Genomic DNA, 26,611 nt, shown 5'->3' with positions numbered 1-26,611 from the left:
CTACTAGTACTACTGTACTTCTGCTGCTGCAACTACTGCTACAACTACTACTACTGCTGCTGTTACAGCTACTACTACTACTACTACTACTACTACTACTACTACTAGTACTACTGTACTTCTGTTGCTGCAACTACTGCTAAAACTACTACTACTACTACTGCTGCTGTTACAGCTACTACTACTGCTGCTACTACTACTACTACTACTACTACTGTACTACTGCTGCTGCAACTACTGCTACAACTACTACTACTGCTGCTGCAGCTACAACTACTACTACTGCTGCTACTACAACTACTGCCGCTGCTACTACTGCTGTTACAGCTACTACTACTGCTGCTGCTGCTACTACTACTACTACTACTACTAGTACTACTGTACTTCTGTTGCTGCTGCAACTACTGCTACAACTACTACTGCTGCTGTTACAGCTACTACTACTGCTGCTACTGCTACTACTACTACTACTGTACTACTGCTGCTGCTGCAACTACTGCTACAACTACTACTACTGCTGCTACAACTACTACTACTGCTGCTGCTACTACTACTACTACTGCTGCTACTACTGCTGCTACGACTACTACTGTACTACTACTGCTGCTACTACTACGGCCACTACTGTACCACTACTGTACTACAACAGCTGCTACCACTACCTACACCACCACCACTACTATTTATTTATTCCGACTTAGGTAACTGTAAAAATAACTATATTAAACATTCCACTCACATTTCTCAAAACTGAAACATGAAAAAAGAGAACAAATCTGAACACTATTTAATAAAACTACACAACACGCATGTCGAGCAGGGTACATCCGTAACCATGGTTACTGTGACTGTTTTAATCATCTTTAAGCTTACTCCATTGTCACACATACAACATAGGCTGTATTATCCCATAGTACTAAACGTGTGTAGCTGTCCAGAGAATCATTTTAGATTCCAAAGTACCCCTGAAGGCCAATTTGAAATAAACCCGTTATTTTGTTCAAAATTGGCTTCTTTAAAATTTATTTTCCTAAATTACGAGGTATCTTGTCATTGTATTTTAAAACTGAATTTGATGCAATAATGTTATCAAGCATGAAGCCTCTTGGTCCTGCTCGAGGATACGAGTCGTCTCCATATGGCCATAACATTATTGATCTATAATACCCTGAATGTTTACGGTTTATATTCCAATTTTCGCATTTTGCCAACATTTTGCAAACGTAGTGCCTTTGGACAAGTCCAGATCAGTGTTTGAAAGCTGCTTGTTGCGCTCGACTCGTTTTGGTGGATTGGAGAGCCTGCCACGTACCAAGGGGGATAACTCTGTGTTGCAACCTCGCCCATGGACGGTAATAGCGCAAATAAAATCACACTTCTCGGATGTCACAGATCTAATATTATCTCTATTATCGGAGCTAGGTCGAGTCGTCGTAGGATACATGGGTTATGGAATTTATACTCTAGGTATAGATACGACTACCTATGGCCTAATGCCGATGAAACCATGGCTGATTATCGGGGTGTAGGTAGGCCAGTAGACAAGCGTCACAACTTGCTGTGCAGTCAGTATAGAGTGGGTTCGAATCCTAGATTCGTCCAGGGTCTAGATTTTCGAAGGATCTTAGCTAATTTTATTAACTTACGAGGTTTAAGATAAGATCCATTTCCCTTGATCTCACAAATGTGCCCACGTGGGGATTCTGGGGATATTACCTTTGTCCTTCGTTGTTGTCTTCCATCTGTTTTCGACAATGGACGAGATCGACTATAATCATGTCAGCAGCGTTTTAAAAAGCGGATGTTAAAAATTAAATTTATCAATTTTTATAGAGGTTGAATGGGTGTGTGAACATTGTTGATGGGCGTTGTCAGGTTCAAAGAACGCATCACTGTGTTTTTTTACGACAATGCTAGACCTCGTCGTTATCGTGCTGTGACTGCATTTCTGCAAGGGCACTTTGCCTTGGTCCCTTTGAGTCCAGATTTGAATCCATTGGAACATATTTGGGACATTCTTGGGCGTTGGATGCAGGCAATGGATCCATCAGTACAGAATGTAGCAGCTTCAGAGGCTGTGTTGCATTGGGAGTGGCATACCCCTTGATCGTATCTGAAGACTCACGGGAGGAAAAAGGAGGTGAGGTGAAATGGGGTTTAACGTCGCGTCCAAGATTATTGCACTTATATACCGACGTGCATGTACGTGTGTGTGTTTGTGTGGCTGCTTGTACTAGTCCGGACTGATGCCGATGTATAGTGCTAGCTCACTGAGACACCATGCCGCAGTTAAACATGAATACCCCACTCAGACACAGTATACTGACTCCGAGCCGACCAGTCCTTGTTTTATCCCCTTAATGCCGAGCGCCAGGCAGGATAAGAACAAGAACGATCTTTTAACGTCTTTTGGTATGATGCGGCCGGGCATCGAACCCCGGACCGCTCTCCGGGCAGACGCTCTACCGGAGGCGGTCGCAGGAATAAGGAGAAGTGTGGAATCTGTCGTCCAGGTAAAAGGCGGTTTTTACACCCGCTAATGATTTTCAGGATTGTGATTACCTTTGAAAAAATTCTTTGAACGTTTTTGGACAGTAATGGTCGTTCATACCTGATCATGGAACTTCCCGGATCCCTAGTTTTCGTCAAGTAGGCACAATTTATGGATAACAACTTCTTTAATACTGTAAAGGCGACGTTTCGGTATAGATCCTTATACCGTTGCCAAGCAAGACCGTCGTCTTTACAGTATTAAAGAAGTTGTTATCCATAAATGGCGTCTACTTTGACGTCCATCAACTTCTAAGTAATGCCTATCAAACAATTCATACATAGTTTTCGTAGTTATCAATTTGAACATTTTCATCATTCTCTGTGTTTTCATTAGTCAAGAGACTCATCTTACACAAGACATTAAATTCTCTACCACAGCTCAGGCTTGAGAATAATGCCTTGTTGTTTGACAGATGTGGTCGCAAAACCTTGGGGTGCTTCATTAATTTCTAGGTGTACAGGTTGCTGGGGGAGTCATTAGGAGACTCCACCAAATCAGACTCGGGAACTTGTGTGTGTTCGTACCCGATGTTCATATCACAGAGTTTTTTCCGGGTCATGTTCGATAATTTACAGGTTGCTGTGACCTAGCGGATTGAGGCGACCTGTACCAGTACGGAGGAAAGTATTATTTGAATCATGAAAATACAAGTTGGGGACAAATGATACTTGTACAAATATTCTGTCAATCAAAATGAGAAGAGAAGCGTTCATAAAATATTTTCTCTATGTCGCAGTCAAATTACTGCTAACTTCAAACGTTGTTCATCATTAGTTTTATCATATGATCTAAGTTGATTATAAATGCATTTGCCCACTTTATATATTTCATGGCATGTACTTTGAAATGGTGTAAAATGTATTTTAAAAATATTTTAAATAATCCATTATTCTAATTGATGTGGATGTTAAACCTTGAACCCCTAAACCCACAAAAATAGTGAGTGAGTGAGTTTGATTTTACGCCGCTTTTAGCAATATTCCAGCAATATCACGGCCGGGGACACCAGAAATGGGCTTCACACATTGTACCCATGTCAGGAATCCAACCCCGGTCTTCGGTGTGATGAGCGAACACTTTAACCACTAGGCTACCCGACTGTCCCTTACAAAAATAAAAAGTTTAATTCCTGGGGTGTGGATGGTCTAAAGAGTTGTGTCTTTATAAAGAAGTAATCTGCTGATGGTGGGTATAAATCCCTGATTTGCTGCCATTGTGATTCTGTGTAGGTTCTGATATCAAATATATCAACACGAGTTGATAAAAGTGGCAAAAATCCTCGGCAAGCCTCGGAATTGATAAAAGTGGAAAAATTCCAAGGCTTGCCGAGGATTTTTGCCCCTTATCAACGAGTGTTGATATATTTGATATCAAAAGACACGAGGGTGAGATTTTATTTATCATCCAACATCATTCTTTCAACTTTTTCAATTTAAAGACAATAATTAGCAGTGTCTTCAGTGTAAAAAGTACTGCAAACAGCTTCAGTAGCAGACCAATTAGTGATGTCATTTCATTGTGACGTCATGGTAACCAGTGACGTCACAATGGTCTGCAAAGCATTGTGATGTAATTTCATTGCAGCGATCTACAGTGTAGATATCGCTTGATCTCATCCAAGCATATCTCCTGTGGGAGCCAGTTTTGGATGATAAGTAATTTTTAACTCTTTTGACGTGAGGTTAAACCACACTGTGGCCACACTTTTTTAATTGTTTGTTTCACAGATTTATTCAGTCTTTTCCATACAAGGTCAGACGAAATAATAATAAATGTCAATCATTTATTTATTTATATGAAAATAATTCTGCTGTGGAGTCAACTGCAGGTGGCCTCTTGAATCACTGCTAGTGATTTAGACATGGACTTTATGTATACTATTTTATTTTGTATAAGAGGGTATAAGATTTTATAAGTTAATAAAAATATATATTTTTATGTTTCGTGCTTTTTTTATAAGCTGCTTTTGAGTAAGGGTGACGAGCCCGTGGAAAAAAAAATTGTGTGGCCTCCTATTTGGGTTTTTTATCACAGTGTTGAATGTCTATGACCAGACTCACTTGAGGTCTTACTCCAAATGATGCTGACAAGCAAAGATATACAAATACTAAAACAGTGATAGATTCGTCTCTTTATTTCTTCCACCAGAGTTGAACAGACAAGGATGGAGAGGTGGGAGGAGGAATGGATGGAGAACGCCCATCACTATATCGTCTTCATGACCGGGATGATAAATGTTCACTGGTTGATGCAAACAAACCCAGGCACTTACAGACCAACTATTAAAATAGTAAACTATTTTTTTAAATGAATAGAGTGGACCCCCAGCAGATAAGCAATGCTGATCCCGTGTTGCTGAAATGCTGACTTAAACCAACAACCACACTAGTTTTATCACAGATTGTTTAAATCGGAGTACACAGATAAAAACTGCCAACTTTCACTAAGTTTCCTCACAACCTAAGTCTCCAGACAGCGTAGAAAAGGGGTTACTATCATCTAAAGTCTCCGCCTCTTCTGGCTTCTGATTGGCTGATGCAGCTGATGACATCACTTCCTCTTCATCAGTGTCACTAGATAACAAGGTGTCCACTTCTCTCCGATATCCTCGTATGACGGACTGACCCCTTTTCAGTAACACTATCACTTCTGGGTGATCCCGCCAAGCCTCTGAAAGTAAAGTGGTTTTAACATTAGGCCATATAATCATAAGATTTCACTTTCAACCCCACTTGCCACACTACCAAACATCTTGCCGTGTATGAGGCTAAAAAAATAGTCTTGGTTCTCAGGCACTGCCCTACCTTGAAAACACAGTATGTTTATCTCCATTCTACCATGATTAAATAAAACGTGAACTCTTTGGTGTTAGCAAATATACTGAGTGAAACGGCATGGGTTGAGTCCAGTGTTTTGAGTGGGTTATCGATCTGAATTACGGATTTACCGAATGAAATATGATGCTGTATATACTCAAGCAGTTTGTTTACACCGTAAAACTTCACTCGAACATATGACAGGCATTGAAACATGAGGTAGGCATCCATTTCGCTCTACATCGCGCGTCACCATTATGACGTCATATCGCTCATTGTGACGCAAAAGATATGACGTCACAGTCGTATATAGAAAAGCGCCAAAATTCCAAGCTCTCTGTTGTCTCCAAAACGTAAATACATTCCCTTTGTAGATTACTATCGTGTTTTCTGCATGAAATGTATTGCCACACACTTTGAATAGTGTAGTAACCGCATCTGTGCATTTTGTAACCTGTAATTGTAAATATGCCTACCGACAATGATTGAAAATAGTACAATTCTATGAATAATAACTTCCGCGGTGATGCGGCCATCAACATGATCAACCCAGCTGTTTCAATCAGAGGGAGTTTATTGGGATTTCATAGCCTCTGACTGACCAATCAGAATCGAGTAAATTCCAAATTCATGGTAGAATAAATAATTATACTTCTATTATTAAATATATACTCATATGTTGGTAAAAATATGAAGAAAAACTTATGTTCAAGAGATGTTAGATTAGTTCGCACTGGTATGTTGTGTGAACTGACGCTTATGAACGCCTCACATGTGACGTCATAGATCCATGAGTCAATAGTATACTCCCATTTTTTATGATTCCATATCGCAAGAACTGCGTCCCATTCATGTTTTAATAGATTATCTTCACTATTTATGTATTGTTCCAATGCATGTAAGTCTAATGGTGCTTAATAATTGGTTGAACTGCAACTGGGACTCTATACAATATAAGTTGAGAGTTTTATGGTGTAATGTACCCTGTGTGTGAGCCTATGTACCCTGAGCCGTCAGGCACATACAGTGAGTGAGTGAGTATGGTTTTACGCCGCTTCTAGCAATATTTCAGCAACATCAAGGTGGGGGACACCAGTAATGGGCTTCACACATTGTACCCATATCAGGAATCGAACCCGGATCTTTGGCGTGACGAGCGAACGCTTCATCCACTAAGCTACCCGACCGCCCCTGGTATATACAGGGTTCATCATAGCATAGGCCCCAAGGGATCGGTTGACAATGAATTTATCTCACTGACATTCATACAGACCTAGAACATATGTCCGAAGATTCACAAAGTGAAACGCTATAATTTAGCCATTTTGACAGCAAAAACGAAAACAAAACCATGTTACTTCCCTTTACCCACTGCCTTCGCATAAACATCATTTCAGCTCATTGATACTTATGCGAGAGTTATGTAAGTCGTGTTCTGATTGATTTATCAGCAGGGTACTGGCTACATGAGCAGGCTACATGGAAAATAATTTCATAGAAACATCACAGTCCGGATAAATGGGGTTCCACTGTATTGGGATTGTTTTTTCGTATGAAATATGTAATAATTGAGAAATGGATCCTTAACCATGTAACATGTTAACACCAAATCTTTCACAGCAGGCATGTTGGATGTTGACGTACCTTTACTCTCTGTGTATCCTGGCGGGGTGAAGTTCAGTCGGAGTCGCCCCTCCACCGTCATCCTGAGAATGTGATTGGCCGCTCTGTAGATGTCGGGACGTGCCCCGCGGGCAGTGTTGTAGCCGCACTTCACAGCCCACTCTGTACACACCAAAAAGTGAGCATGTGAGTGAGTGAGTTGTGTTTAACTCTGCTTTTAACAGTATTCCAGTTATATTGCGGTGTGTCAGCTTAACGTGGGAGGAAAGCCCGAAGTGATGCAGGTCTCTGACGTTTACCATTTCGGTGAAACCTACGAGCACGGGTATGGTGCTGACAAACCTAGAAACATAATTGGGGCGAACCGGGATTCGAACCCACAATCATAGGTTTTTGCACAGCGAATCATGGCGCCTTAGACGGCTGGGCCATCTGTGCCCCCAGACAGCAAAGACATAGAGAAAGTCCATCATAGTATAATGATTATTATATGTCAAGGTTGTTTGTCAACAATGTTCCAGCAGTGTCGTGCACGAATACACAGCGGAAACATTGCTCATACGTGTCATGCATGGTGACCTGTAAATTATCAAGTCTGGACCAAGGAAACCTGTGGCTGCTTTTGGAGCATCAATCCACACTGATGGGGCATGATGACACAATCACCAAGGTGACACATTCCGACCCTCAATCATGATTGTATTTATTTTCATTAACTGACGAAGGAACAAAGTTTACAAGTCTTCAAGATATCATCTTCCTGAGGCAAGGGAGATAACTGACTTTAAAACTCCAGTTTCCACCCTTGACGAACTAGGCTGGAAATATAGAGTTATGTTTTGGCTGGACTAACGAGTCTATGCATAGTTCAATCAAACTTGCGGAAGGAAATTGACATCCGGTCGTAACCTAACGTGCTGATTTCCAGCAATTGCAGGATTTGTAAAGCATGTTTACCACCAGCTCTTTACCAAATCTGTTTTTTGCTTAAGTGATTTGATGAACTTCGTGAAGTAAGGCCCTTTTAATTATAAAACAGATTTTGATTGTGGAACACATCGTCTTGACTGGGCGCCTCCATAATGTTTGAAGCAAATGCAAGTGATATGAGAGGTGGAATCTGATTGGTCAATACGAGGGTCATAGAAGGGACATAACTCGTAAAAGCCATTGGTGGTGCTACAATCGAGCACAGAAATTCCAGCCTAGTTCTGCAAGAGTGGAAACTGGACTTTGGGAAGATGTCATAATATCTTCAGATAACTTCAGTTAATGTCATGATATCTTCAGATAACTTCAGTTAATGTCATGACATCTTCAGATAACTTCAGCTAATGCCTAACTCAAACATTCTAGATAAACAATGTAAGTATTTAAGTCCCCTCTGGAATGTTATGTTAATAGTCAGGATTTTGAGATATATTAATCTGAATAATCTCACCATTGCATATGTCATATGCTGTCCATTTTAGATCTTTGCCGTTCAGCCGATCTGCTTTAGGATGAGTGAGCTTGAGGATGAGAGTCAGGTTGATCCTTGAAGCCAGGTATGCGATACAGGAGTACGGGTCTCTAACATGGGCCACAGGGAAGATGCCAGCCAGAACCTGTGGTGAATAGTCAGATATTGATGTTATCATCTAGACTAGGTATGCGATACAGGAGTACGGGTCTCTAACATGAGCCACAGGGAAGATACCAGCCAGAACATGTGGTGAATGGTCAGATATTGAAGTTATCATCTAGGCAAGGTATGTGATACAGGTGTACGGGTCTCTAACATGAGCCACAGGGAAGATGCCAGCCAGAACCTGTGGTGAATGGTCAGATATTGAAGTTATCATCTAGACTAGGTATGCGATACAGGAGTACGGGTCTCTAACATGAGCCACAGGGAAGATACCAGCCAGAACCTGTGGTGGATAGTCAGATATTGAAGTTATCATCTAGGCAAGGTATTTTTTGATTGTTTACATTGTTTGCAAACAGTCCCATAGCAACATGACATCATATAATCATGTGTTCAACTATTCTAATGTTACCCGTCTGCAAATAATGAAACAAGTGATAGTCCTGCTCCAGTCAGTGTCGCAAGGTGCCTGGACTAGTGGACTGGGACAAAACAATTGGAATATTCAATTTGCATATTTATTGAAGCCTTAAGGAGAGCTATGGATACGGTCACTTTGATGTGTAAAGCTATACTGTCATGCACCTCACTGTCACAGTTGTAGTAGTATGTCCATACATGTATACTTACGCAAAACAATATTTAAAACACACCGAAAAGCTTGCATTAAAACCTTCGTTCTTATTTCAGAATAAGTGCGTTACAAACAAGAGAAAAGTCCAGCCACGTGATAAGCCCACACCTGCGGTGAGGTCGCTGTAGCAGAAAATTCTGTCATGGAATAAGGAGACCAGAGCCTTGAATTGGGAGTTATTGGCTATTGTTTACAAACAAAGCCTCAGAACGGTTGATGATATATTAGTGATCACTGAGTTCTGTGTCAAGTTGTCTGTGTTCCTGAGTGCATTGACAGCATTGAATACTGATGAAAAACACCGATAAAATGGCATTGATTAAACTGGAATATGTTCATGTATTTACCTGCAATGGTTTCTCTATGAGAGACGGGAAGACAAGTCCTGGGCAGTCACACAGTTTGACAGTTGGTGTTAGGAAAATAGTCTGGAAATGCTTCGTGTGACCTGGCGTCTTCGACACACTCACAACCTGCAACACAGATTGCTATGTTACCATGGCTACATCACCGGAGCTCCAGACAACTTAAAATTTCAAAAAAATGAAATAATGTTTTAGATGTATATAACTGTTCTAAATATACAGGCTTGACTCGGAAAGTAAATTATCTCGTAATTGTGTTTCGGAAATTAGCTCCTTTGTACGCATTCTAAAAGCTTCATTGGGTATTTACGCATGCTGTTTTTTATAATTTGAGTTTTTCATTTCATGCATGCATTTCTGTACGCAAGTTAATTGAAAGTAATTGGGGTTTGAATATTTTTAATTATTTATTTTTGGAGGGGGGGGGGGGGGGTATTTTATGCAAATACACAGCTTTTCTTTAGCTCTGCATCAGCATGGTTACATTACCACATAACCACAAAAAACGGGGGCAGATTAACGTCAAATTGATTGACTTGATTTACGGCTTAACTTTTGACAGAATATACTGTGACTACAGTGTACTGTGATTATCTGCTGGACAGATTCACTTCAACAACTTTCCTCCTATTGTACTATTTTCCCATTCATCTTGTGTCATGTGAATGACAGTGGAATATAAAAGCAAAATCATCATGATCGTGGTAACCATGGTAACAAATTATCCCCACGCCAGACCAATATATTTTCTTAATGCCCAAGGCCAAAGGACTGGTGGAAAACTAAACAAATAGCATGTTCATTTAATTACACATTAAAACATGCATACATGGCTATATCTACATCATCTAGGGCCATAACTAAACATTATCAGCAGCCTCAACAGAGCATGAAGGTAAATAATTGATGTGTTAAATATCACACTAGAAACGAAAATAACAGTTCTGTAACAAATGTTATTTTGGAGATAATATTTTCTTAGTAAAGTACAAATTGTAACACTTAAGGGTGAGTCCCATCCAGGATTCGAACACAATCTCTGAGTGAGGCCCCTCATCTCCAGCACACAAAGTACGAGAATCTCTACTTTACTAGGAAAGTGTTATCCCAAACATAACATTTGTTGCATTTGACCACTTTCTAAATGGTGTTGTGTATTCAGACATATTTATGTAAAAAGTCAAAATGATGCATGCAGAAACGGTAGACCAATGGATGACATAAGATTTCCATGTTCAATTAGCAACATGAAACCTTTTTATTTTACAAAAGTGTGAGAAATTGATCTGGCTATATTGTTGAAATTGACACTGAGAAAATCTCAATTCTTGAAAGAAAGTTAAATGAAGATGTGCATGAAAAAATTGGAATCAATAACTACAATAACTGCAATACATCCTTAACAATCAATTCTAAAAGGCACAGGAAAAATGTTTACCTTTTTACCAACTAAGCCATTAATGAGAGATGACTTGCCAACATTGGGATATCCTAGGAACAAACATAAACAAAGTCATTATAAAAAAGATTTATACAGGGAACAAAATCTGTAAAAGCACAACTTAATTATTGAAATGTTTTGACAAATGCAACAACAACTGGTCGGCTCAGAGTCAGTATACTGTGTCTGAGTGGGGTATTCATGTTAAACTGCGGCATGGTATGGTCTCAGTGAGCTAGCGCTATAAAATCAGCATTAGCCTGGACTAGTACAAGCAGCCACCACACACACAGACACATACACAGACACACAGACACACACACACACACACACACACACATACACTTGCAATGATCTTTGATGCGATGTTAAACCCTATTTGACCACACCTCAAACCTTAAATGAGACTTTATGAAAAACGTATGATGTGTTATCACTTAAGACATGATCAAGGGTTAGTTTCAGGGTGGAATATCCCTTTAACTCACCGACACAGCCTATGGTCAACACCCCATCTCTGTATCTCACATGGCCGCTGTCATCTGTCAGTGTTTCTGCAGCTGATGTTGGCGCCTCACTTGTGTCAACATCTGCATCTTCATCCTTGCCAACCTCCTGACTTTCAACCTTTGACCTCCAACTGCTAAGGTCAACTGCTATAGAACAAAAAATAATTGTATCATTTTTCTTCGGCCATCTACAAAGAAGTGTTGAACTGAACATTTTGGAAGTCAAACTAAGACTTAAGAAAATTAAAGTTTTGAAAATATAGTGCGGGTGGGTGGTGTCTCGTTTTCTTTGTTGTTGTTGTTGTTGTTGCTGGTTGTTTAAACTGGTATGTAACCAAATAAACAGTCATGTACAATCAACCTGGGAAAGGGCTTCCCTACATAAATGTATTCCTTGATGAGTAAAATACTGGAATACAGTATTTGACTACCGTTTGACCTGGAACATTTAAGGATTTTTATTTTTTTTCAAAAGGGAAATAAAAACGAAACATGCGGCAAACTTTATAATGATGCGGGCGTTACCTGAGATCCAAAACTATTATTTTTTTAGCCTACTAAAGAATAAACGGACATGAGAAAAAAGAATGTCATAATTTGCTTGTTGCAGGGTTGGAAGTGTAAGATGAGGAGTGAGTGAGTGAAGGTGGTTTTACACCGCTTTTAGCAATATTCCTGCAATATCACGGCGGGGGACACCAGAAATGGGCTTCACACATTGTACCCAAGTTGGGAATCGAACCCGGGTCTTCGGCGTGACGAGCGACCACTTTAACCACTAGGCTACCCGACCGCCCCCGTAAGATAAGGAGCGGATAGAGGAAGCTTGAGTAACTACATACCTTTCCCTTCAACAAGATTCTCGCAAGCCTCTAGAAGTTCTCTGGAACCAACTGATTTAATTCGTCTTCCTGTTTTGTGGCCCTTGTTCAAACCTGCAAGACAAAGAACACCAGAATGATTACCCTCATGAAGATCTGGATTAGACCCCGTTTAAGACCAGACAGACCCCTGTGAAGATCCTGGTTAGACCTCAAGGAAGATCCGGGTTAGACCTCCGTGAAGATCCGGGTTAGGATTGGTCTTATCTTATGTGTGGATTGATGCTCATGATATCAATTACTTGATGTCTGTTCCAGACTTGATTATTTACAGACTGTCATCACATAACTGTAATATTGCTGAGTCAAGGAATAAAAAACAAACAAACCAGAATATATTATTAAACATGTTAAATCATATCAGAGTCACTGGGGAATGTCCTATTTCGTGTCTTTGTAATTATTACCTGTCATGTCCATACGGGAAGGATTTAGGTGACATTATGTTCAGTAATAATCACTGTCAATATATCATTTGGTAGTTTTCCCACTGGCTTTTGAAACTGCCAGCCCTGGTGGACTGGCAATTCTAAAAAATTCCAGTCCCCACTAATTTTTGTCAGTCCCAACTTTCAACAAATAAAAAATGTATGAAAATTAGCTGGTTTTAATTCTTTCAACATCATGTTCAGTGCAATGAGTCATCTCTGAAATAACTTAGTTAGATCTACATGTCATTCACACAAACTTCAGTCACCATTTTCTCTCTCTTTTTTAATATTTCGAAGTCACTACAAATGGATATTTAATCTGGAAGCAAAGTGAAATGTTATTTCCTTGCACTAAAAATGACAAGGGCATGACCTGATGGTAACAGACAAGCTGACTTCTTTAAAAAAATATATCTCTATGAATATCACTGATGTTTTGTTCAACAACAAAGTGTTATAAGGATCTTTATTTGCCGGTCCACAGGGACTGGCAGTCACCTGAATTACAAGTCCGAGCCTAAATTTACCGGTAAAAAACTGGTAATTACCGGTAAACGGGAACACTGAATGCTCACTGCTGATTAGTCAGAATATTCACTGACTCAAATAATTGAAGATGCCTTCATCCACACCTTCACTATCTAATCTTGCAAAAAGACAATGAACAAAACTTAGAATATCCTACACGGAACATGCAATTACAGATTTTCAGTCCTACATGATATAAAATTGGAAAGCCCCTAACACCTGTCCCGAGGTGATGACCTCACGCCGGCCGGTGCATTCGCATTCACGGATGCGTACCGGTATATTTCTATAGTCCATTTGAGAGCTCCCTAATTGGCACGATTGGACTTAGAATAAATCTGAACTTGTGGATTCGTTCAAATTTTTCTCCTGTAAAACTGTCGATAGGACTCCTGTCACTGAAATACCTCAAGGTAGGTAGAACGGCAGGTAGTCGATATTTCAATAGGAACAGTCTGTGAAACATTCGACCTTGTTTTAACGGGCAAGAGGTATTTTTCAAGCATTCAGACAGTACTTTAGAACAAAAACCAACCACTTTCACTTACATTTACTTTGCTGCAAGCTTCCTTGGTGGCTTGATGCCTCGGCGTAGGATGTGAAGAAGACGATGCGTAACTTGGGGAAGTGTTTGTGAAAGTAGTCCTTCCAGGCCACGACCAGGCCGAGTGGGGCAAGGTCCACCTTGTTGAGGACCAGGATCATGGGTTTGTTGAGGTCCCGTGTCACATGGTCGTAGAGAGCTGGTGAGAAGTGCAGGGCCTGGAATAAGTACTCTATTTAACCCAAAGTACATGATATAAGCTTCGTGGACAAAGGAGTGATCGAGAGAGGGAGGGAGGGAGAGAGTGAGGGAGCTAGGATTAACACCATTTTTTCCCATCTTTCAGGGGCAGTCGTGTAGCCTAGTGGCTAAAGCATTCGCTCGTCATGCCGAAGACCCGGGTTCGATTCCCGACATTGTGAGAAGGCCATTTCTGGTGTCCGCCACCGTGATATTGCTGGAATATTGCTAAAAACATGTCAAATTGATGTGGAAGGTAAGTCTGAAGTGATGCAGGTCTCAGACATTTACTACTTTGCTGAAACCCACAAGCATGGGCATGGTGCTGACAAAAGTAGACACATACTCTCTCTAAGCAAACAGGGATTCAAACCACGATCATAGGTTTCTCAGCACAGGGAATAGCCGCACCTGAGATGACTAGGAGGCGTAATAGACATGATAAGAATGAGAGTATATTTAAATAATCACAATTATAAAATATAATAGAATGAATTATAATGAGTGAGTGAGTACGGTTTTACACCACTTTTAGCAATATTCCAGCAATATCACTGTGGGGGACACCAGAAATGGGCTTCACACATTGTACCCATGTCGGGAATCGAACCCGGGTCTTCTGCGTGATGAGCGAACGCTTTAACCACTAGGCTACCTGACCGCCCCAAATAAATTATGAAAGATCCATCACAGCTCATAGCCATTCAAAGCATGGTTGTATTTATTTTATTTTAAGACTATTATGGGGAGATTCTGGGTTAGAATTAGTCCCTAGCAACCTTTGCTAGTCGTAAGAGGCCTCCAAATAGATTGGTTGGTCAGACTTGGTGACTTGGTTGATTGCGTGTCATCGCAGTCCAATGCTGTAGATCGATGTTCACAATATCAATCACTGGAGTGTCTGGTCTGGACTTCATAATAACAGACCGCCGACATATAGTGGGAAGATTGTTGTGTGTGGCATTTAACAACAAACAAACAAACAAACAAACAAACAAACAAACAAAAAATTCTGAGAATCACATACTGGGTGCCTGATGTCTGAGACAAACAAACAAACAAACAAGCCCACAAACAAACAAACAAATTCTGAGAATCACATACTGGGTGTCTGATGTCTGAGACAAACAAACAAACAAACAAGCCCACAAACAAACAAACAAATTCTGAGAATCACATACTGGGTGCCTGATGTCAGTGAAAAACAAACAAACAAACAAGCCTACAAACAAACAAACAAATTCTGAGAATCACATACTGGGTGTCTGATGTCCGTGACAAGCAGCATGATGTCCGACATCTCTGTGACGCGCCACAGCTGCCGCCAGGTCTCAAGGTTCATCTCGAAGAAGCTCAGCTCCCTGGGGCCATACACAGCAAATATGTTGTCAAGGTAACGCTGAAACGTTGGGAAACCACTGCATGTTATTCGATTATCATCGTATATCATGAATATTCTGTTGATTCACTGTTCATACAGCTTTTTTAATACACTTATTTAAAGTGCCTTGGATTTTTAAGTAACACTGATATGGATAAATTGCTGGGCAAGAGGTAGTATACATTTGGATTTGACAAAAATGACAAAAGTTATTAAAACGTTACCAGGCTGAAAAGAGTCGCTGAAACAATGCAAACTTAAGATCCAAAACTATGATACCTGTATCAATTACATCACCATCGAAAAACAATGTCTTATTTGACTCATTTTAGCCACCATTAAACATGAGTGTATGCTTTCTTTTGCCCGACAGTTTATGACGCATCCAATATAACCAGTGTTTAAAAATAAAGAAGGTTGTTGCATCTTCCAAGGGCAAGAAACTGACCATAAAAGTCCAGTTTCCACCCTTGCCAAACTGGATTGGAATTCTGGAGTTATATTTTGTCTGAACTAATGAGTGCACAGTCAAATCAAAAACGAACTAGACATACTGTTCTTAAACAACACGCATTTCAAAGTGTAGATTTCGGTCGACTGCAGGCTTTGCATAGCATGTGTACAGCAAACTTGGCGTCGACAGATATTTTGCAAATCTTTTCATGTTTTTAATCAAGTTACTCAACGATTTGATGAACTTTGTGGGGTAAGACCTGTATTTATTACAAAATAGATCTGTATTAGCATTCAGATCGTCTTGACGGACGCCGCGATTTTGTCTGCAGCCAATACAAAGCAATATGAGCGATGGAATCGTATTGGTCAATAAGAGGGACTATTATAGCCACTGGAGGTGCTACATACCATTGAGCCTGGAAATTCAAACCTTGTTCGGCAAGGATGGAAACTGGACTTTTGTAGTCAGTTAACTCCCTTGCCTTGGGAGGATGTGTCTTGAGGTTTTCTCACACAGTATAAGAATCTAGGGCCCCCAAATATTAAACTTTTACTATTTGAGAACTCCATGACTTTCATGATGGATGTTAAACACTGATAACATTGCAAATATGATAGGGATTGGGGAAAAAGCAGGCCATTTGAAACTTGGTGTGCTTACCTGGAAATATTCATCTTCTCTCTGTTCCAGAACCTGTTTAGATGTAGCACTGGTCCAGGCCGGTCTCTTAGGCAGGTCCAGAACAGTTCCTGGCTTGTAGATGTCATCTATGTCTGTCTCTAGGGCATTCTGTCATCAGAGTGAGCGAATGTCACAATGTTCCAGTTGGTGAAATTGGGTTCAGTGTTGTGTTCAATATTATTGCACTTATCCATGTTAAATTGCAGCATGGGGAGTGAGTGAGTATAGTTTTACATCGCTTTTAGCAATACTCCAACAATATCATTGCAGGGAACACCAGAAATGGGCTTCACACATTTTGTTACTTCCTTCAGTGTGAAAGACTGAGTTTTCTGAAGTTGAGAAAAGTGATATTTTCATTGCATGAACATAACACTTGATATTTCACTGCAGTGAACATAACACTTGAGTGAGTGAGTGACTGAGTTGGGTTTAATGCCGCTTTTAACAGTATTCCAGTCAGCTTAACTTGGGAGGAAAGCCTGAAGTGATGCAGGTCTCAGACGTTTACCACTTCGGTGAAACCCATGCCCCCATACAAGACTTGATATTTCACTGTAGTAAACATTACATTCTGAGGGAACTGTTGTCGTACAAGAGTTACCTCCCCTTTAATTGTCTCCCTTTATTGTAAGTGTCAAGCCCGAACACAAACTGTTGACATCCTGTTTACGTTAGCTCATTGCAAAATAATGACAGATGGTCATTTATGGAGTTAATATCACTTCCTCCTGTTTGTATTCTGGAACATGTTTCGTTATGAATTGTAAACATGATATTTCACTCGACACATGTACCAAGTGGGGAATCAAACCCGGGTCTTCGGCACAACGAGCAAACACTTTAACCACTAGACTACCCCACTACCCTGCAGTATGTTACCACAGTCGGCTTCCACTATGAAACGGACAAGCAGCAACTTTCACCATTTTCACTCACACTTACATCACTATATATATAAGGGCAATCATACTGAACGCGACGTTTAACCCAATATCACCTTTCCTCAATTTATCACTTGGCTTATAATACTTAACGGACCTGTCAAAATTGTGGAATAAAATATTAATTTTGAAAACATTATTTCAGTTGTGAAAAAAACTACAAGTAGGCTAACAGAGGAAGAGAAGTAGCCATTTGGCGTTTCATGCACCCCAAGTATTTAATATATTTCATTTCATGTTTTTTTCATTTCAAAGCCGGTACCTCTGGTAGTGACGTTAAAAACCTCAGACATTCCTCTCTCTTCTTCTCAAGTTCCTTGTCACTCATTTTGAAGAAATGTAAGCGGAATCTGGAATTTGAGTTGAAAAATTGATAATCATGATAATTATTAATGCAAGATGCTAATAAGCATGATAAGTGCTGGTCATATCAAAATTTGATATTGCAACATGGAAATCTTACTTTAAATCCTCACCAAACCAGAGGTACAGAAACACACCATGAGAAACAAATTGACACCTGTGAGGAAACACTCTTTGACACTTTGGATACCATACATCATAAAACTAAGACAATGGATGCATATGCTCCTTCTAGGGCTGGTGTAAGTGAGTGAGTACGGTTTTACGCCGCTTTTAGCAATATTCCAGCAATATCACGGTGGGGGACACCTGAAATGAGCTTCACACATTGTACCCATGTCGGGAATCGAACCCGGGACTTCGGCGTGACGAGCGAACGCTTTAACCACTAGGCTACCCGACCGCCCCAGGGCTGGTGTAAAGTAAAGAAGGCAGCACATGGTCCTTCATCTCCCGGAACTTATGGACAATAAACTGATGTGAGGCAGGTGCTTGGAAGGTAGGGCTGGGGTGGGTAACTCGGGTACTCGGGTCGGGTGGGTCCCGAGTAGGACCCGGGAACCCACAGGACTACCCGGACCCGTGGTTAGTCACGTGATATACTGTTTAACGGCAAAAAGTATCTAGAACTTCCATGGTTACACTATAAGTGACTAATGTTCGCATTTCTTTTTGACTATGCACACATTCATTCTGAATTTATATGTTTGAATAGAGATAAAACTCCAGTCAACTTCAGTGTATGCACGACCAGATCGTTTTATATAAGTATTTAAATACATTTTGCCAGGGCTAGGGTCAAACTTTTCCCAATCGGACATTTGTACCTATCTCTTGAGACCTGCAGCGGGTACCTGGGTAGGGTCGGGTAAAAATAGGGTGGGTACCAGGGTAGTAAATTTGGACCCGTCCGTGCTTAGCTCCTTGCCCATCTTACTAGAATTAACGAAGAGGGACAAAGTGAGATCTGGAAATCTGTTTATTATGATGTCAGGTCCCTTGGAAACAATGACATACATCATCATATATCACTGACAAAACAGCTCCGAATAAACATGATAAACATGATAACTTAGCACTTTTCTCATTGGGTTTACTATCAAGTCTGGCCATGGTTTGTTTGCAGTGTTTGTTTTTTAATGAGTGAGTGAGTTGGGTTTAACGCTGCTTTTAACAGTATTCTAGTTGTATCATGGCGTGTCAGCTTAATGTGGGAGGAAAGCCCGAAGTGATGCTGGTCTCAGACATTTACCACTTTGGTGAAACCCACAAGCACGGGTATGGTGCTGACAAACCTCGAAACATAATTGGGGAGAACAGGAATTCGAACCCACAATCATAGGTTTCTGGTGTGCCCAAGGGACGCAACTCTGCACAGCGAATCGTGGTGCCCTAGACGACTGGGCCACCCGTGCCCCCACCTGATGAGTGAGTGGGTGAGGATGGTTTTACGCCGCTTTCAGCACTTTTCCAGTCATATTATGGCTGGAGACACCAGAAATTGATTTCACACATTGTACCCATGTGGGGAATCGAGCCCGGATCTTCAGAATGACGAGCGCACTCTTTACCCACTAGGCTACCCCACTGCCCCCATGGCCTGATGACATTTGCCAACCATGTACATTAGGGCTGGGACGAGTCCAAATTTACTACCCGGGTACCCAACCCCCTATTACCGGACCCTACCCGGGTACCCACTGTAGGTCTCAAGCGTTGGGAACACAATGTCTAACTGGGAATAGTTTAACTGTAGCCCTGGCAAAAACTGTTTAGATACATGTATGAAACCAGAGACCATATAATAGGTATATGGTCTCTTATAAAACGATAAAATCATGCGTACACTGAATTTGACTGAAGCTTTATCTTTACTCAAACATATACAAGTCAAAAGGAATGTGTGCATCATCAGAAAGAAATGGGAACATTAGCGACTTGTAGGGTTACTACTAAGCTCCCATGAGTTTTTGTCATTAAACAATATGTTTCGTGACTAACCACGGGTCCGGGTAGTACTGTGGGTACCCGGGTCCTACTCAGGACCCACCCGGCCCGAGTACCCGAGTTACCCGTCCCAGCCCTAATGTACATTGATGTATCACAGGTTCTTTGTTCTTCATGTTTCTGGCAACTTTGTCACGCAAATAGTCTTATAAATGATAATAGCAGGTAAAACACAGCTCATCCATGAAGTGGAAACATGATGCAGGTGTTAGATGTTAACCACCACTTTGGGTAAGGACAAGATTTGTTTGTTTGTTTGTTTGTTTGTTTGTTGTTTAACACTGCACTCAGCAACATTCCAGCTATATGATGATGGTCTGTAAATCATTGAGTCTGGACCAGACAATCCAGTGATTGATGTCACGAGCACTGATCCACACAATTGGGAAACGATGATGTGCAATCAACCAAGTCAGAGAGCCTGACAATCTGATCCTGTCAGTCGCCTCTTTCGACAAGCATGGTTTGCTGAAGACCTTTTCTAAGGGCAAATATGGGAACTGAAAGACAATCATCAGATCCTGTCATGTCTAAGGGTCAGAAATCTGTGCCATAATTTTGACACTTCAGAAAACATTGCCATCACTATCACCAAAGAACTGACCTAAACAGACTGATACAGATAAATGTTTACCATATTCGACGTAATAAGCGCCAAGCTCTAATAAGCGCCCACGGCGGTATTTGCTAGTATATTGGCTAGTGAACAATCCTAATTAGCACCCCTTCCGATTGATCAATGTTCACAAGACTTATTTATTCATGTACAATACACACTCGTGTGTTATATGCACCCTTAATTATGGGCAATTAAATTCTAGAAAAATATATATGTCGTACATAAACATTTCAGGCTGTCAGCTGTAACACTATTCAGTGTGGGCAGAGGCTGTATGTTGCCGCCGGCTATACTGGAGAGTTTTCCTGTCCAGGTGACCTAATGGTCAAGATGAGACAGTTACTGGCTGACAAATTGCCTCCGGCTGATTGACGACCGTGTTAGACAAAGTGGTGCTTTGATTCTCCAGTAACCTAGTGGTCAGGAACTGTGTTAATGTGGAGGGACACCCTCCACACATCAGGGGATATATCAAGGACTGACCTGTTTTGTGACCGAATGGTCCGAACTGTCATGTACTGACCGACAATTGTCGTCGGCTGACTGATGAATCGTGATTCAGGCTGACGAAATCGTGGTGCAAGCGCGTGTTGGGTCACGTTCAGCCAGCCAGGCTATCCACATATAAGCCGGTCCGTCAGTGAAGTACGGGAGAGACGCAGAGGGACGCAGAGAGAGGCAAGAAGGCACAGGACCAGCAACACCAACCAAGACCAGATCGACAGAGCAGTCCCGGAGAGCAGCCCCAGGTCTCTAACAGCCGCCACGACTAACAACCACCAGTCAAGCTAGCTCCCACCAGAACAATACATAGGGACAAGCTCTTGTCGCGTCTGGTCGTGCCTGATCAATCACCACAATCTCCTCTCACAAGTCTCTGCCACGTTCGCCCTGGTGAAAAACGTATTGTACTGTAAAGTATTTGTTAACAGTTATTAAAGAAAACCGTTATAACCCTGAACGACTCTTCTGTTGTGCTACATATAGCACGGGCTTGGGTTCTTCTTTGGTGCCGTGACCCGGATCCCCCTCAAATAGGAACAGCCTGAGGCGAGTGGAGACTGACGTCCAAATCCTTGTTGGTAAGTAGCTCAGACTTCTCCTTATTTCAATCTCGTAATGGCTAGCCAGGAACTAGTTGAATTCTTGTCAGGAATAGCGGGACAGATTTCAGGACAGTTCACCAATCTATCAACTACCCTAGGTGCGCAGGGAATTGCACAGGTTATTAAAACATTTGAGGGGGAGTCCACAAAATTTAAAGAGTGGATTAAGAGCATTGAAAAATATGCACTACTCATTAATGCAGATAGAGAAAGAGTGAAGCTGGTAGCCTACCAGTCAAGTTCAGGGGCGGTTAGCAATTTTATCCATAGGTATCTAAAAGACCATGATCAAGCAGCAAGGCAGATTGTAACCTTGGCAATAGTCGTAGGTGCTCAAGGCATCGCTAATTTATTCCGTTCATTTGAGGGGGATCCAGCCATGTGTTAAGCGTTGGCAAAGACTGCGTAATGTTTGGTCTAGATAAAGTATAACTAGTTGTGGAAGTGATCAAACACGTACAGAGGTATGCTTAAGTTTATACCGGATTATTAGGGAAGTTTTTGGCAGCATATAAGAAACCGAAAGTCAGTTTTATTTAATAGGCTAAACAAATTATAGGGATGAGAGAAACCTTAAAACGGGAGAACAAGGTTCATATCAAGAACAGAATAGGGAAACTGTGAACACAACAGGAAATTAATTAATGCTAAGACATACACGTGGCCCAGGTCCGGTCAAAAGTATGCTAATATCGTTAGGGATTGTAAAAACATAAAGGATCCAGTTATGAGGATCAGTTCTGGATCGCGGGTTGCGTCAAGGGTGTATTGACATGATAACGGTGATGATCAGTATTTGGTCGCGGGTAGCGACAAGAGCATACTGATATGATTAAAGAGATTGCCTAAACAGTCAGAACTTATGGGACGAACTATGGGGCACACAGGGGAACACATAACAGAGGTTTAGACACTGAACACTCCTTCTCATGATGACACTGATTGGAAGGAGGAGGAGGAGACAACATTCCATATAAATTAAGCTGGTAGCCCGAGCAGTGGTAGCTGGTACAGTTACGATAGGAAAGCAAGTCATCCGAAACTTACAGAAAGCATGACAAACAAGTAGAGTCCCATGGTTCAGTTTTGGAAAGTAAAGTTGCGGATAGCGACAGATTCAGTTGGGGAAAGTGAAGTTGCGGATAGCGACAGATTCAGTTGGGGAAAGTGAAGTTGCGGATAGCGACAGATTCAGTTGGGGAAAGTGAAGTTGCGGATAGCGACAGAGTCAGTTGGGGAAAGTGAAGTTGCAGATAGCGACAGATTCAGTTGGGGAAAGTGAAGTTGCGGATAGCGACAGGTTCAGTTTTGGAAAGTAAAGTTGCGGATAGCGACAGGTTCAGTTGTGGAAATTGAAGTTGCAGATAGCGACAGATTCAGTTGGGGAAAGTGAAGTTGCGGATAGCGACGGGGAGGATATGTGGATAGAGTCCACTGAATTGAGCCGAACTAGGGACTCTGGTGCAAACTCACCCTCCGACAAGGGTAAGAATCTGAAACAGTTGCTCCAGGCAATGGCTTGATTACTGTAGTATATTTCCCGGGGGTCGACTAGATGTCATTGTGACCGGCACAGGCCGAATATTTGCGGATAGCGAAACTAGGAGACTGGGAAAGGATTGTGTAGGTACGGTTGGACATTAGAATCAGGTATATGATTCTTCTCTTATGTTTCAGAGAAAACATGAGTCCTCTAGGTTTTCTCTGCCTGTTGGGGTTAGCTCAGGGTACAATTATGTATGGAAACTGCCATAAAATTGAACTTGACCAGGCTACCAGATAAACTCAAGGGTATTAAGAATATTCCTATGAATCATCTGATTGATCAGCTGAATGATTTACAGACAATCATACCAGATGATTAAACACCGGGTTGGAAGTATGTCTTAGGAGTAGCTTTAATCATAGTAGGGATACTGGTAGGGATGTTTCTATATGTAAGATATATTAGACCCTGGCTAGCTAAACGAGGAAAGAGTAGGAGGAATGTCTGTGCTGCAACCAGCTTTGAGATGGCGCCAGTTGACACTGGAAGCGCAGTTCACGCCTACAGAGGAACACTACCCTCTGCGCCACTCTTAAGACGAAGGGACCACGATCCAGCAGAGGTGGAACCAACTCCCGCCATACGGAGCATCTACCCGACGCTGGATACGGCTACCATCGGACATCGTGAGGTCAACTAACTCCCATTAGTTGACGGAAGCACGACGGAAGTAAACCAGAGAAGCAGTGACATCCCAACGAGGTGTCATCTCTGCAGTCGGTCTGAAGACCGTATTACAGAACTTTTTAAGTTGACTTTGAAAAAAAATATACACAACGCATGGCAGACGATCGAACACGTCGCTGTCCTTGCACCCAAGATCCGGGTGTGCAAAGATGTTTTTGTGATTACATTTTATGTATGCGTATTAATTTCTTGTAAAGGTAATGGACAACGGTTGTTGTTGAATTGTACATATACAAATGGTACTAATGTGTTATATGATTGTTGTAAGATATTTTACGTGGAAAATGTCTTCATGTGGAAAGGGCGAATGTAACACTATTCAGTGTGGGCAGAGGCTGTATGTTGCCGCCGGCTATACTGGAGAGTTTTCCTGTCCAGGTGACCTAATGGTCAAGATGAGACAGTTACTGGCTGACAAATTGCCTCCGGCTGATTGACGACCGTGTTAGACAAAGTGGTGCTTTGATTCTCCAGTAACCTAGTGGTCAGGAACTGTGTTAATGTGGAGGGACACCCTCCACACATCAGGGGATATATCAAGGACTGACCTGTTTTGTGACCGAATGGTCCGAACTGTCATGTACTGACCGACAATTGTCGTCGGCTGACTGATGAATCGTGATTCAGGCTGACGAAATCGTGGTGCAAGCGCGTGTTGGGTCACGTTCAGCCAGCCAGGCTATCCACATATAAGCCGGTCCGTCAGTGAAGTACGGGAGAGACGCAGAGGGACGCAGAGAGAGGCAAGAAGGCACAGGACCAGCAACACCAACCAAGACCAGATCGACAGAGCAGTCCCGGAGAGCAGCCCCAGGTCTCTAACAGCCGCCACGACTAACAACCACCAGTCAAGCTAGCTCCCACCAGAACAATACATAGGGACAAGCTCTTGTCGCGTCTGGTCGTGCCTGATCAATCACCACAGTCTCCTCTCACAAGTCTCTGCCACGTTCGCCCTGGTGAAAAACGTATTGTACTGTAAAGTATTTGTTAACAGTTATTAAAGAAAACCGTTATAACCCTGAACGACTCTTCTGTTGTGCTACACAGCATAAACCAGGAAATTTATCTTTCAACTCTGTTTTTTTCACCAAAATAATATTCTAATAAGAGCCCCCTATTTCTAATTTTGAGAGCGCCCTGGGCGCTTGTTACGTCAAATACGGTAATCTAACTTTAGGCCTCACCAGTTTATTGTCTTGTTTTACAGATGCAGCTGCTGTTAATTTTTCATTAGGTAGTAATATTATTTTAAATATATATTAGGTATGCATAGCATTAGTATAAAAAAAGAAAAGAAACAACTAACTAACCTGTTGGGGTCGAGTCTTCTATCTGGTACATCTGAAGGCTGCTGGTTGATCTTGTTCACTGTAATGGCTGATCCAGCTGTTCCTTCAACTGCACGTCCCCCCTGCACATCACCACTGTCTGAGTCGGTGTCATTGTCTGCATTTGATCTCGCTGAATATGTAAACCATTTAATTATCATTTTATATAGTCATGTCAGCATGGTTGGTATTGTTACATATGCATGATCATGATGATATGCTGAAAGTTTTGATATATGTATTTTAAAGACAAATTTGAAATCAGCATACAACAGTGATACAATGGTAAACATGCCGAACAATGACATATTTTTCATTTTCATTGTTTTAAGAAAGGATCATAGCGGCAGCATGGGCTGCAAAGTGGTCTGCATGACCTGAGGCTCCAAAGTTAGCATGGTTAGTAAAACAGTACATAAGCATGATAATGTACACTTTGAACTGATTTAAATATTTCAGAGAAAAACACACACACCAAAGGAATGGCCAGTACATGCACCTATTGGCTATTATCATGATTATCTTACAGATCTATATGTTCTTATTCTATTTACTATTGATCATGTTGTTTACTTTAAAAAATCTTCTTACTTAAAAATTATAAACAAACTGATTATCAATAGATCCAGCTAAATACCTATGAAAAACAAAACGGTTTACCATGGAGCGCATCAACAGATCAAAACCATGAACATTAATTAAACACATAACAATATGTTCACTTTGCCATTTGTTTGCGTCTTTCGTGAGATTACACGAAACATCAACATACACGTGTTATAAGTACCTGAGTTGATTAGCATGATGTTGACGACCAATGTCAATGACATGGTTATGTTGATAAAATAATGATCATTAACATGTTAATAGCTGGTTAACTGGTTAAGAAAATATGTTTACCATGAGTATACGATGTTTAAAGTGTTTACAATAACGTTCTGTATTTGAAAAACGACACTATCATTCTCAAAATCAATGCAAGTTACGTTTCACTAACCACTAACTAGCTGTAACAGATGATGGAATATTGTATAAACAAACCTTGTTTCCTCTGTCGTCGTTCCTGCAGTTGTTTTTTCTTCTGTTTAACACTGAAAGCTACTTTTCTGGGCATTGTTCAGATATTTAGATCTCCTGTTTAGCACAAAATGATCCAACGTGATCAGATTGCTTCCCTTTTGGCAAAATATGCCTTCTCAAGGTATTTCATAACAAGCGAAATAGTTGAGGTAAGGGCGCTGACATCTTGTAGGTTCGCAGTAAATTTGTAAAATAAATTTATGATGGTACAAT

At 41.2% G+C, this 26,611-nt stretch overlaps 1 protein-coding gene across 1 annotated transcript; it reads right to left on the bottom strand.

Annotated features, from left to right (window-relative positions):
* Positions 1-4,688: 4,688 nt before the first annotated feature.
* LOC139458981 (guanine nucleotide-binding protein-like 1) lies at positions 4,689-26,562 on the bottom strand. Its single transcript, XM_071240421.1, has 13 exons — positions 26,360-26,562; positions 25,301-25,451; positions 17,922-18,009; positions 16,695-16,823; positions 15,455-15,595; positions 13,961-14,174; positions 12,415-12,507; positions 11,552-11,719; positions 11,061-11,113; positions 9,605-9,730; positions 8,435-8,600; positions 7,015-7,155; positions 4,689-5,224 (listed from the first exon to the last, which is right to left on the bottom strand). The coding sequence occupies exons 1-13, from the start codon at positions 26,430-26,432 to the stop codon at positions 4,998-5,000; spliced, it is 1,770 nt and encodes a 589-aa protein (XP_071096522.1). The 5' UTR covers positions 26,433-26,562; the 3' UTR covers positions 4,689-4,997.
* Positions 26,563-26,611: the final 49 nt, after the last annotated feature.

This window comes from Haliotis cracherodii, unplaced genomic scaffold, assembly GCF_022045235.1.
Source record: "Haliotis cracherodii isolate W230 unplaced genomic scaffold, xgHalCrac1.p SCAF_13, whole genome shotgun sequence".
Taxonomy (NCBI): domain Eukaryota; kingdom Metazoa; phylum Mollusca; class Gastropoda; order Lepetellida; family Haliotidae; genus Haliotis; species Haliotis cracherodii.
The sequence above is the reverse complement of the archived record's forward strand: the minus strand, read 5'-3'. Positions and strand labels throughout refer to the sequence as shown.

Bases quoted from the DNA above. Each gene is read 5' to 3' on its own strand.
- LOC139458981 (XM_071240421.1), bottom strand. From the start codon at position 26,432: ATGCCCAGAAAAGTAGCTTTCAGTGTTAAACAGAAGAAAAAACAACTG. The intron at 11,720-12,414 runs GTATGTAGTTAC...TTTGTTCTATAG, and splicing joins GAATCTTGTTGAAGGGAAAG to CAGTTGACCTTAGCAGTTGG. The intron at 9,731-11,060 runs GTAAACATTTTT...TCTGTGTTGCAG, and splicing joins ATGGCTTAGTTGGTAAAAAG to GTTGTGAGTGTGTCGAAGAC.